General features: G+C 39.5%; 1 protein-coding gene across 3 annotated transcripts in view; it reads right to left on the bottom strand.

The window, feature by feature from the left end:
* TBC1D32 (TBC1 domain family member 32) overlaps positions 1-7590 on the bottom strand; it is a 179601-nt gene extending 172011 nt beyond the window's left edge. For 2 of the 3 annotated variants that reach the window (XM_043889936.1, XM_043889942.1), the window contains exons 1-2: positions 7453-7590; positions 7125-7280 (exon numbers count right to left, since the gene is read on the bottom strand). In XM_043889936.1, the coding sequence (XP_043745871.1) occupies positions 7125-7279 (155 nt within the window). In that variant the 5' untranslated portion in view covers position 7280; positions 7453-7590. The remainder of the gene's footprint in view (positions 1-7124; positions 7281-7452) is intronic. The other variant, XM_043889937.1, reaches the window with a different exon arrangement.
* Between the last annotated feature and the right edge of the window lie 5796 nt (positions 7591-13386).

The following is a 13386-nucleotide window of genomic DNA, read 5'->3' as shown; positions in this document are numbered from 1 at the left end:
GAGCCTGAATAATTTTCTTCAACATAAGTCCATCATAGTACCCAGGATACAGTCTTCAGTTTAATATTTATGAAGTGATTGTATGTCTGCTAAGGAACAGCCATCTTACCCAGGTAGCCAAGGGATCTCATTTTCAATTTTAACTACTTTTGACTGAGATTTCCTGCCTGCCCATTTCCCCTCAGCTCTGAACACATTGCTGCTTCCTGGAATCTCCACGTCTGCTTCAGAAATGTAAGTGGCAGCCCTGCCATTGACAGTTCAGGCCCCAAAAGACAAGTAGAGAGATTTATTATGAAACATGTTGTATTACAGCAAAAGTACAAGCTCAGAGTCAAAACAGCTGGTAAACTCTAGCTGGAGTGACCTGGAACAAATCTGTTTTCTCATCTGAAATTTGGAAACAATCATGTCTACTTCATTCCTAGACAAGAAACCTAAAAAAGGATATTCTTCACTCCCATAGCTTCAATTTCAGATTCAACACAAACAGGTGATTGATTTCTTCAGCTCTTCCTTCAGCCAAAATGTCTCCCCAGAATAAAGGCACACCTGTTACTATACAGGCACACCCCATTTTATTGCACCTTACTGCACTTCACAGCTATTTGAGTTTTTAACAGACTGAAGATCTGTGGCAACCCTGTGTCAGAGCAAGTCTATCAGCAGCAAGAGCATTTACTCACTTTGTGTCTCTGTCACATTTTGGGAATTCTCACAGTATTTCAAACTTTTTCATTATTATTATATTTGTTATGGAAACCTGTCAACAGAGACCTTTGATTTTACTACTACAACTTGCTAAAGGCTCAGATGACAGCACTTCTAGCAATAATGTATTTTTAAATTAAGGTATGTACTTTTTATTTACACAACTTTACTGCACAGTTAATAGGCTACAGTGTGATGTAAACATAACCTTTATATGAAAAAAGGAAACACCCAAAAAAATCCGATGACTTGTTTTACTGTAATACTTGCTTCATTTCAGTGGTCTGGAACCAAACATACAACATCTCTGAGGTAAGCCAGTATATTAACTGCCTATTGGACAAGGCTACTTTGTTTTATCATCATATCAATCAGCACAACTATATCAAAACTTTCATCCTATCCACCGGCTGCAAGCCATGTTCTCCTCTGACATATCATTGTTAATGGTACCGTCCTTCAATCGGATATCTGTGTATAGCCTCAAAGAATCTTCTCCATTACATCTCAGATCTAACTAGTTAGCAAATGCTATAATTCTGTAAATTCTTCCTCTATAACTTTCCTTTCCCACTACAGATTAATGTGCATATTTTTGTAACTGTATCTAAACAAATACAATGGCCCTCATAAGTCATCCTATAAATCAGTGGTTCTTAAAGTATAACATGAATAAGAATCACCTGAAGGGCTTATTAAACCACAAACTGTTGGGCTCCACTCTCAGAGCCTCAATACAGGTACACTGTGGGCACAGGAATTCACATTTCTAACAAGTTGCCAGGTGATTCTGATGCAAATGCCAAAGCAGCTGGTCGTAGGACTGTTATTAGAGAATCACTGATCTAGACAGATTCTGTACTCAGGTGGCTTTTAAACTAGCCTAAATTTCTTGGAGCTTCAGTCAGCAAATTCCTACAATGTTGTGTTAGTTTCTGGCGTACCTGCTGCATGTTAAGTCACTTAAATTGTGTCCGACTCTTTGTGACCCCATGGACTGTAGCCTTCCAGGCTCCTCTGTTCATGGGATTCTCCAGGCAAGAATACTGGAGTGGGTTGCCATGCCCTTCTCCAGGGGATCTTCCCAACTCAGGGATCAAACTCCTGTATCTCCTTCATTGGCAAGCTGATTCTTTAACACTGGGCTACCTGGACTTTGCCTGAATCATGATGAACAGTTACTACATGCATAATTAATTACTGAAGCACACATACAATTCTTAGCGATTTCTCTATGCAGGGATAACACTCTATATAATGGATGTTTTCCTGAAGTAACAGCTTAAAAACACTAGAGTTCACTAATTTAGAAAGGCATTGGTAGATTCTTCTGTAAAACAAAAAATAAAGCCAATTCAATAAATATTGTGTTCCTTCTGTATCACACTAAAAATATACCAGATTAGAGGGCCACAAAGATGAACACCTATATTAGAGACTGCTACAATCATGAGGGTTGCCAAGTATTTTATAGAGAGCTAACTAGTGAGCAATTCTCCTTGAAATGCAAGTAAGTAAACTCTAACTCAGGCTCCCCAGGTGGCACTAGGGGTAAAGAATCCACTTGCCAATGCAGGAGACATAAGAGATGTGGGTTCGATCCCTGGGTTGGGAAGATCCCCTGGAGGAGGGCATGGAAATCCACTCAAGTATTCTTGCATGGAGAATCCCATGGACATTGGAGCCTGGTGGGCTATAGCCCAGAGGGTCACAAAGAGTTGGACACAGCTAAAGCAACTTAGTATGCATGCATGCTCTAACTCTGAGGCTCTCAACCCTGGCTGTATATTAGAATCGCCTACAGAGCTTTTAAAGAGATGGGAATACCACACCACCTGACCTGCCAGAGAAATCTGTATGCAGGTCAGGAAGCAACAGTTAGAACTGGACATGGAAAAACAGACTGGTTCCAAATAGGAAAAGGAGTACGTCAAGGCAGTATATCGTCACCCTGCTTATTTAACTTATATGCAGAGTACATCATGAGAAACGCTGGGCTGGAAGAAGCACAAGCTGGAATCAAGATTGCCGGGAGAAACATTAATAACCTCAGATATGCAGAAGACACCACCCTGATGGCAGAAAGAGAAGAAGAAATAAAGAGCCTCTTGATGAAAGTGAAAGAGGAGAGTGAAAAAGTTAGCTTAAAGCTCAACATTCAAAAAACTAAGATCATGGCATCTGGTCCCATCACTTCATGGGAAATGGGGAAGCAATGGAAACAGCAACAAACTTTATTTTCTTGGGCTCCAAAATCACTGCAGATGGTGACTGCAGCCAGGAAATTAAAAGACACTTGCTCCTTGGAAGAAAAGTTATGACCAACCTAGACAGCATATTAAAAAACAGAGAAATTACTTTGCCAACAAAGGTCCATCTAGTCAAAGATATGGTTTTTCCAGTAGTCATGTATTGATGTGAGAGTTGGACTATAAAGAAAGCTGAGCGCTAAAGAATTGATGCTTTTGAACTGTGGTGTTGGAGAAGACTCTTGAGAGTCCCTTGGACTTCAAGGAAATCCAACCAGTCCATCCTAAAGGAAATCAGTCCTGAATATTCACTGGAAGGACTGATGTTGAAGCTGAAACTCCAATATTTTGACCACCTGATTCGAAGAACTGACTCATTTGAAAAGACCCTGATGCTGGGAAAAGATTAAAGTGGGGAGAAGGGGATGACAGAGGGTGAGGTGGTTGGATGGCATCACTGACTCAATGGACATGAGTTTTAGTAAATTCTGGGAGTTGGTGATGGACAGGGAGGCCTGGCGTGCTGCAGTCCAAGAGGTCACAAAGAGTTGGACATGACTGAGCGACTGAACTGAATTGAGAGAGCTTTTATGAAAAATAACTAGGCCAGGCCTCCACCATTCCCCCTCTACCAAACTCCCCAGAAATTTTGATACATTTATGGTTAAGGTTCATCATCAGTATTTTTTTAAATGAACTCCAATCAATCCTACTGTAGTCAAGACTGAAAACCAGGGATTTTTTTTTTTTAATAGGAGGTCAATCTGAGTGTAAAAATTTATATAATACATACACGCATAATGAAAGCAATGTCTTCTTCCCTACTGTTCTTCTCTCCTGCAAGGCTCAAATCCTAGCTGCCAGTTTCAAAGAAAAGAAAGGAAGCCTGGATCTTTTAGAGAACATGTACGCTTTTGAGTTAAAAGTTTTTTAAAGGTTATGGAAAGCATAGATTAGGGCAGCTGCATGTGGAGCAAATCTCAATAAGGCTGTTCTGCCTATTCAATGACTTCTCAAGTGACTGCATTTTCCCCTTGTCACTTTATTATACTACCTGAAATTCCATCATTCATGGACTCAATTCTCTTAACAATCATCATCTTACAAAAATGCCAATAGCCTAGAGATACTGGTTTCCCCTGTTAATCTATTTAATAAGATTATTTTTCTTGCTAATACATCAGGACAACATCAGGCAGATTTAAGGAACTAATTTCTGATAGTGGAGATGGGATGACATAATTCTGATATACAATATGAAACACTTTGGGTGGCAACATATACCTAAGTGACTCAAGGACATTTAAACTTCAAGGAGAGTTTGTCAGTGAGTAGAAAGACAAATCAAGATATGAGTACCTTGACTGACAGGATCTCATCAAACTCTAAGATTGTACAATGCTATGAAAACACCAAACACAACCATCTCCTTCTCTTTGCTTCTTCATAAGGACATCCTTCCTCCTAAGACACAGATCTTAGGCTAGTGCAACTAACACGTGAATTCTGTTATCTGTACTTTTAAGAAGACTACAAATGACTCAAACTACTTTTAGAATTATAAATTGTACTTTTAAGACTACAAACTTGTTATAATTTGATTGTGTCTGGGTTTTTCCAGGTTGGCCACAAGTAAATCAAATAGTAAACCTTAATGATGCAAGTTAGTTGGCAGACATTAAATCTAATAAACTGCTGAAGATGAATTGACATTATTACAATAGTAATTGCACTGCTGAGAAGAACCATAATGATTCAATTTTAACTTGAAAAGCATTTAAAAACTGACACAGCTAAAGCAATACTTATAGGCAAATGTGTAGCCTTAAATGCTTACATTAAAAAAAAAGAAGAAAAGCTGCAAACAAAGGAGCTAAATATTCATGGCAATGTATGGCAAAACCCACTACAATATTGTAAAGTAATTAGCCTCCAACTAATAAAAATAAATGGGAAAAAAAAAAAAACTAAAAAATCCAACTGACCATAAAAAAAAAGGAGCTAAATAAACATTCATCACAAATTTTAAAGTTTCCCAGGAAGGGAAAAAAGAGCAGAAATTTGACAAACTATAAAATAAATACATAATAGAAAGGAAAATCAGAGCTAAGGGCTAGTTACAGTTGAACAAAAGAGGAAAGACACAAATTGTAAAAAAAGAATAAAAAATGGGACATTTATGTTTCAAAAAAGTAATAGGATATTAGGGGCGTCCCTGGCGTATCAACGGTAAAGAATTCACCTGCAATGCAAGAGACATGGGTTCCATCCCTGGTTGGGAAGATCCCCTGGAGAAGGAAATGGCAACCCACTCCAGCATTCTTGCCTGGGAAATCCCACAGACACAGGAGCCTGGTAGGCTATAGTACATGGGGTCGCAGAAGAGTCAGACATGACTTAGCAACTAAACGTCAACAATGTTAGAATATTAACAAAAACCCTTCTACAGATAAGTTTGAAAATCTAGATTAAATAGACAAATTCCCAGAATACGATCCTAACAAAAACTCAATAATATAAAAACATTTTAAAGAAGTATTTGCGTGTGAACTAAGAAACAGAAATTAAACCCCATATGTAATGCTTGATGTGGTTCTCTTTGAGGCAAATCAGTATTTCTGCTGCTGCTGCTGCTGCTGCTGCTAAGTCACTTCAGTCATGTCCGACTCTGTGCGACCCCATAGACAGCAGCCCACCAGGCTCCCCGATCCCTGGGATTCTCCAGGCAAGAGTACTGGAGTGGGTTGCCACTGCCTTCTCCAAATCTGTATTACATGAGTATAAAAGACATTAATGATCAAATCTGAATTTGATAAAGTTGCAATTTTCCTATATTCTTCTGTTTAAGTAATGAATCAATAGCTAACCAATAAAAGCTGGTCTCTGGTATCTCCAAAACAAAGAATTTTATCACGCAATATCAACCATCAGTAGTGGATTTAATGAAGAAATAAAAAATCATGGAAATACAAAAGAAACCATATGTATAACCAGAAATACTAATTAACAAAAAACTCCTCCCACACTTCTTAAAACTTCCTTGAGAATCGGGAGAAAACTGTAATGTTCTCCTCCAAAAAATTGCAAATAAACACAAACTTTTGCACAGAATATTAAATGGGCTCAAAGATCCCCTGATGCCCACATAAAAGCAGGTAGGAATTCCAGACAAGAATTTCAGAGCACCCAAAAGTCAGTAAAGCTAACATAACAAGAAAAATGTTAAACGTCATCCTCTTGAGAGCAAACTGAATTAAAAATATCACTACTAATAATAAATTGAGACACCTGGAGGTAAATTTTCATTGGAAAGGCTTAAATTATACATATGAATCAAATCAAAAGAAAAAATCCACATCTCTAAAGAAACACACATGTCAAGATTTATCTCAAATGATCTCTCATTAAACTTCTTACCTACTGCTCCCAACCCAGAGCACGCTGTACCTTCTCTAAATCCCTAATATCCCTGACATGTATCACAGACTTCTGAGTATGCGCCTTCTCCCTTGGTAGGAACTTTCCATATCCCGTGAGCTTCCCTGGTGGCTGAGTGGTAAAGAATCCGCCTGTCAAGCAGGAGACGCAGGTTCAATCCCTAGGTTGGGAAGATCCCGTGAAGGAAAGGGCAACCAACTCCAGTAGTCTTGCCTGGGGAACCATGGACAGGAAAGCCTTGTGGGCTACACTGTATGGGGTCGCAAAGAATAAACAAACAACAAAGCTATTCCACAAGAAATTAATCTATCGCGTATTCCTGCAGTGCTCAGAAGCCAAAATTGGTGCAGCCACTGAAATATCAGATCAGCAATGAAACACGGATCTTGTGAACTCAAAGCTTTAGAGGTATAGTGACAGAAATCACTTGTAATAGAACTATTCTTAAGCGAACAAGAATAATTTACAATAATTTACTATGCTGCCCAGGAGAAAAAAATATAATTAGGATATGTCAGTCACGTCATTAAAAACACAAGGGAAGCAGAAAGTTTCGAAAATAAGAATAAAAATAAATTCGGTATCTGAATAAATAAACAAAAACGTAAATCTCCAACTTGGACGCTGTTTTGACAACAATCTTATAACATTCTTTTTATCCAACTGCATTTTGACCTTTTCTGGATCAACTGATTTGTTTGCTTAAGACATCAAAAGGAATTTTACTTGTGGAAATTTTCATCCGTTTCCTCCAGATGTAAGAGGATCTCCTCGGCGCACTCCAGGGAGGGAGCACCCGTGATTTTCTCCTTCACGCTCTGGAACAACTGCCTCAACATCGCCTGCAGCATCGCTTCGTCCTCACCGGAGACGCGAGCCATTCTGTCAACATCAACGTCCACGCCCGTTACCGAGGGTCCCAGCGAACGCCGCGCCCCGCGCACGCGCGTTCCCACCCAGCAGCCAGAGTACAGCGCCGTTCCCCGGGAGACCGCGGCCGGCGCTCAGGGGCGGGCCCTCGGCTGTCGGCGCGTCTTTCAGGAAAGCAAATTACCTTGCGTTGGGGAAGCAAGAGTCCTTGAGGTCCCGCCTTTGGCATTCGTCGCTTCCTCACCAACAGAATTCGAGCTGCCCCGACTAACGGCAAAAAAGAGATCCCAAAGTCTCTGCGGGTGGACCTGACGGCGGGACGTCAGCGCTACGCGTGACGTCAGCGCGTTGACGTGACGAATCCCTACATGGGACTGAGTGCGTCTTGACAACCTGAGCCGCACCTACAGGACGTTTTAGGTGCGCTTGTTGAAAGGGTTGTAGGTGGGAGGGAAAAGTGCGAAGAGAAAGGGGTCAATAAAAGAAATTGAAGTGAAACTGAAAGCAGCTTGAAAAGTTTTAATTGAGTGAATGGTATTGAAGTGTTGCAATGCTTTCTCCTTCAAACAGCTAACATCCGTTGACTCCTCCTTAGCAGTCACCTTGCTAGGAACTGTGGAGAAGAGGACACGTCACAGTCTAACAGATAAGGAGTCAGCGATTGCTGAACAGTGTAATTAAGTGTTATGCTAGAGAAATGCACCAGGTAGGTGCTGGAAAAAAACCAAATCACCTATTAACCCAAAGGAGGAGTCAAGGAAAGAACTAAAGAGAACATAAACTGGACGTGCAGAGGGTAGGGGCATGAGAGTGTAGCATATTCCAGTACTAGAATTAGAAGGAGGAGGTGAGAAGTCTATAGAAGTAAAAAGGCCACATAGGAAAGGGTCATATTTGGCACTTTCAAGGGATTAGAGGTTTATCTTGAAAGTAGTAGAAAACAAAGGGATTCCAGAACTGCACCGTGAGGTAACATATATAAAGATCACTCCCCAGAAAGTGCAATGGATAATTTGTAAAGGTGAAAATGTATAGTATTGAAAATACTGTGAACAACCCTGTGTAAGTAGGAAGTGTAATGATAAGTTGAAGTATTCTGCAGTCCTTGAATTTTTCTAAAGGGGATTTAAGTTATTAACCATAGTTGGGTAGGAATGGTGAAATTTCACATGTAACCATTAAAAGATTAGAGATAGAGAACTTAAATTGAAGAAGTGGAAGGAAAATCATATAAGGAGAAAAAAATAATCAATTTCAAAAAACAGTCAAATAAGAAAATAGGAACTAAGATCATGGCATGGGTTCAAACACTTCATGGCAAATAGATGAGGAAACAATGGAAACAGGGAGAGACTTTCTTTTGGGGGCTCCAAAATCACTGTAGATGGTAACTGCAGCCAGAAAATTAAAAGATGCTTACTCCTTGGAAGAAAAGCTATGACAAACCTAGACAGCCTACTGAAAAGCAGAGACATTACTTTGTCAACAAAGGTCCATCTAGCCAAAGATGTGGTTTTTCCAGTAGTCATGTATGGGAGAGTTGGACTATAAAGAAAGCTGAGCGCCAAAGAATTGATGCTTTTGAACTGTGGTGTTGGAGAACTCGAGAGTCCCTTGGACTGCAAGAAGATCCAACCAGTCCATCTAAAGGAAATCAGTCCTGAATAGACAATGGAAAAACTGATGCTGACACTGAAGCTCAAATATTTGGGCCACCTGATGCGAAGAGCTGACTCATTGGGAAAGACCCTGATGCTGGGAAAGACTGAAGGCGGGTGGAGAAGGGGATGACAGAGAATGAGATGGTTGGATGGCATCACCGATTGGATGGACATGAGTTTGAGTAGGCTCCGAGAGTTGGTGATGGACAGGGACATTTGGCGCTGCAGTCCATGGGGTTGCAAAGAGTCAGATACAACTTGAGTGACTGAACTGAACTGAACTGAATTGACTTTCTTCTAAGAGTCGGACATGGCCTATTGTATAGCATATGGCACTCTGCTCAACGTTATGTGCCAACCTGGGTTGGAGAGGGGATTGGGCTGGGGGGAATGGATACATGTATATGTGTGGCTGAGTCCTACTCTGTCCACCTGAAACTACCACAACATTGTTAATTGGCCATATCTCAATACAAAATAAAAAGTTTGCAAAACAAATTTTTTTAAAAAAAAAAACAAGCTAAAGCAAGGTAGCCATTTTAAATTTACAAAATTAGCAGAGTTTTAGAGCATATATACATTTAGGGTTGAACAATATGCAGTGAAATAATTACACCTTTATTGTGTTATTACAAGTACACATAAGCAAAATCTCGGAAATGAAACTGGCAATATATATTAAGAACTTTTGACTCAGTAATTTTATTTCTAAGAATCTACTCCACGGATCAGAGATGTAGTTTATTATGAGAATGTTTACAGATAGGTTATTTGTAACTTTAAAAAACTGGAAAACCTCCTAAGTATTTCACAGTACATTGAAGGTTAAATAAATTATGGCATAGGCTTATGCTGTTAGTATCAGTCATTCTAAAAAAGTGTTATGCTAGAGAAATGCACCAGAAATGAATGTTTAATAAGGAATTATTCATATTTCAAGTGGAAAAGTTTGAACCTAAAATTGTATACATTTACTCTATTTACTGAGTGTATGTAATGTGCAATGTGTGATTATATGCTAGGCAATACACATATCTTGGGCTTCCCTGGTGGCTCAGTGGTAAAGAATCCTCCTGCCATTGCAAGAGACCCAGGAGACAGAGTTGCGATTCAACCCCTGGCTCAGGAAGATCCCCTGGAGGAGGAAATGGCAACCACTCCAGTATTCTGGCCTGGAAAATTCCGTGGATAGAGGAGACTGGTGGGCTATAGTCCAAAGGGTCACAAAGAGTCAGACTTGAAAACACACACACACACATCTTACAATCTCCAATGAAACCGTCTTCATCATAATTGTGATATTAGTATATATAATGCTATCCTGAACAAAGTCTTAGTCCAAGGATAGAATAAATGCACTGAATTCTCCTGCACTATAGAAGAAAGTCAGTTTAGTTCAATTCAGTTCAGTCACTCAGTCATGGCTGACTCTAAGCGACCCCATGGACTGCAGCATGCCAGACCTCCCTGTCCATCACCAACTCCCAGAGTTTACTCAGACTCATGTCCATTGAGTCAGTGATGCCATCCAACCATCTCATCCTCTGTCATCCCCTTCTCCTCTGCCTTCAATCTTTCTCAGCATCAGGGTCTTTTAAAGTCAGTCAGTTCTTCCCGTCAGGTGGCCAAAGTATTGGAGTTTCAGCTTCAGCATCAGTCTTGCCGATGAATATTCAGGACTGATTTCCTTTAGGATGGACAGATTGGATCTCTTTGCTGTCCAAAGGACTCTCAAGAGTCTTCTCCAACACCACAGTTCAAAAGCATCAATTTTTTGGCACTCAGCCTTCTTTATAGATTAATTCTAAAGTCGGTAAGTCGCTAAATAAAGGCATGGTTGAATTTTATAGAATTAATGAGAAAACTATCAAGACAAGTATTAATAAAAACAAACATTTGAGTATGGTTGCCTCTCAAAGGTTGGAACAGCAATGGAGTTGGGGCAGCACTTGCTTTTTGTTATAAGTCCTGCTACACTGACTTTTATTAATGCATATTTTTACTTTCATTTTAAAAACAGAATGCCCTTTTAGAGTTGGTAGTACATGGAGGTACAAGAAATGGCACTTTTCTTTCCAACCAAGGTTAGAACTGAGAGGCAAACAAAGGACTCCAACAGCTGGAGATAAAATAACAAATTCATTAAAAGTGTAATTCAAAAATGTGACTGATGTATGTGGCACAACAGTCTTGCTGATATTTCACTGCTAAATTAGCATTTACCCACCCAGCCACGTGTATAACTATAAAATAATAGGCCATCCCTACTGAGGCAGAGAGAAAGCAGAAAATAGTGCATGCATCCTGCACATAGGCTGAGGCTTAAAAAAAAAAAAAGAGAGAATCCAGCAGACATACTCTGTTTCTTTTCCCAGAGTCACTGATCATCTCTATAAAATTACTCACAGCCTATCTCTTACTCAAACACATTTATCTGCCATGTGCTAGGTACTTTGCTATATGCTATGCTTGCATCAGTGAACAATAAGATATGTAAGACAAGTCTGCTGTCCTCAATAGCTCACAGTCTGATAGACAGGTTACACGTAAGGGAGACATATTTACAAATAATTAGACAAGATGCTGTGTATCATCTTGAATGATTCCCTTCAGTTCTAAGCATCTGTGTTTGGAGAGTCTGTTCAGTTCATCAGTTAGTTGTCCATAGTAGTTTTATTGATTTTCTTTAACCTTGGCTTGCAATACTTGCATTATCTAAGTGAAGCTGTAATAGTTTAATTGAAAATCTTCAGTTGCCTGTGTTTATCCCTTTATTATTTTTGAAATTATTTGCTAGGCCAGTTTTCTTTCATATAGAGATTTAAAATAACCTTTGTGTTCTGTAGTAGTTAATATTTGTAGTTGCGTACCCTTTCATTAGGATAATACATTTTAAAGATAGAAAGGAACTAAAATAGTATGGAATTGCAGTAAGTAATCAATTTAATAGAATTTGGTAACTTGAGATTTTCCATAAAATCTGAGTTATTGTTTTTCTATTAGGTTGGTGCAAAGTAATTGCTCCAAATCATTCAAGCTAGGCTTCAGCATTCCATGAGTCTCCAAATTTACAAGCTAGATTTAGAAAAGGCACAGGAATCAGAGATCAAATTGCCAACATCTGTTAGTTCATAGAGAAAGCAAGGGAATTCCAGGAAAACATATACTTCTGCTTCATTGTCTACACTGAAGCCTTTGACTATGTGGATCACAACAAACTGTGGAAAATTCTTCAAGACATGGGAATACCAGAATTCTTACCTGCCTCCTGAGAAACCTGTATGCAGGTCAAGAAACAACAGTTAGAACTGGATATGAAACTGTGGACTGGTTCAAAATTGGGAAAGGAGTACAACATAGCTATATATTGTCACCCTGCTCATTTAACTTCTATGCAAAGTACACCATGTGAAATGCCAGGTTGGATGAAGCACAAGCTGAAATCAAGATTGCCAGGAGAAATATCGACAACCTCAGATATGCAGATGATACCACTCTAATGGCAGAAAGCAAAGAGAAACCAAAGAGCCTCTTGATGAGGATGAAAGAGGAGAGTGAAAAAGCTGGCCTAAAACTCAATATTCATAAAACTAAGATCATGGCATCTGGTCCCATCACTTCATGGCAAATAGAAGGGGAAAAAGTAGAAACTGGCAGATTTTATTTTCTTGGGCTCAAAAATCATTGTGGATGGTGACTGCAGACACAAAACTAAAAGACGCTTGATCTTTGGAAGAAAAGCTATGACAAACCTAGACAGCATATTAAAAAAAAGAGTCATTACTTTGTCAACGAAGATCCATCTAGTCAAAGCTAAGGTTTTTTCAGTAGTCATGTAAAAATGTGAGAGTTGGACCATAAAGAAGGCTGAGCACCAAACAATTTATGCTTTTGAACTGTGGTGCTGGAGAAGACTCTTGAGAATCCCTTGGACAGAAAGGAGATCAAACTAGTCAATCCTAAAGGAAATCAACCCTTCCAAAGAATTTTGGAAGGACTTATGCTGAAGCTGAAGCTGCAGTATTTTGGCCGCCTGATGTGAAGAACCAACTCATTTGAAAAGACCCTGATGCTGGAAAAAACTGAGGGCAGGAGAAGGGGGCAACAGAGGACGAGATGGTTGGATGGCATCACAGACTCAATGGACATGGTTTTGAGCAAACTCTGTGAGATAGTGAAGGACAGGGAAACTGGTCATGCTACAGTCTGTGGGGTCACAAGGGTCAGACATGACTTAGCAACTGAACAATTCTAGTATCCATAATTCTGCCTGGTATATAGCTTTCTAGAATATTTATTGAATGTATGGATGAATAAATGAATGTAGAAGACAAGTGAGGAAATGATCTGGATGATGGGCAAAGACAAATGTCAGAATGGCAGACCTGATAGAGTGGAGTGAGACTCCAGCTATCCACAAACAAAAAGAGCTCTGGAGTTCAACTTTAGCAGCACAG

Source organism: Cervus elaphus, chromosome 28 (assembly GCF_910594005.1).
Source record: "Cervus elaphus chromosome 28, mCerEla1.1, whole genome shotgun sequence".
Classification (NCBI taxonomy): domain Eukaryota; kingdom Metazoa; phylum Chordata; class Mammalia; order Artiodactyla; family Cervidae; genus Cervus; species Cervus elaphus.
This window is presented reverse-complemented; position numbering and strand designations above follow the sequence as displayed.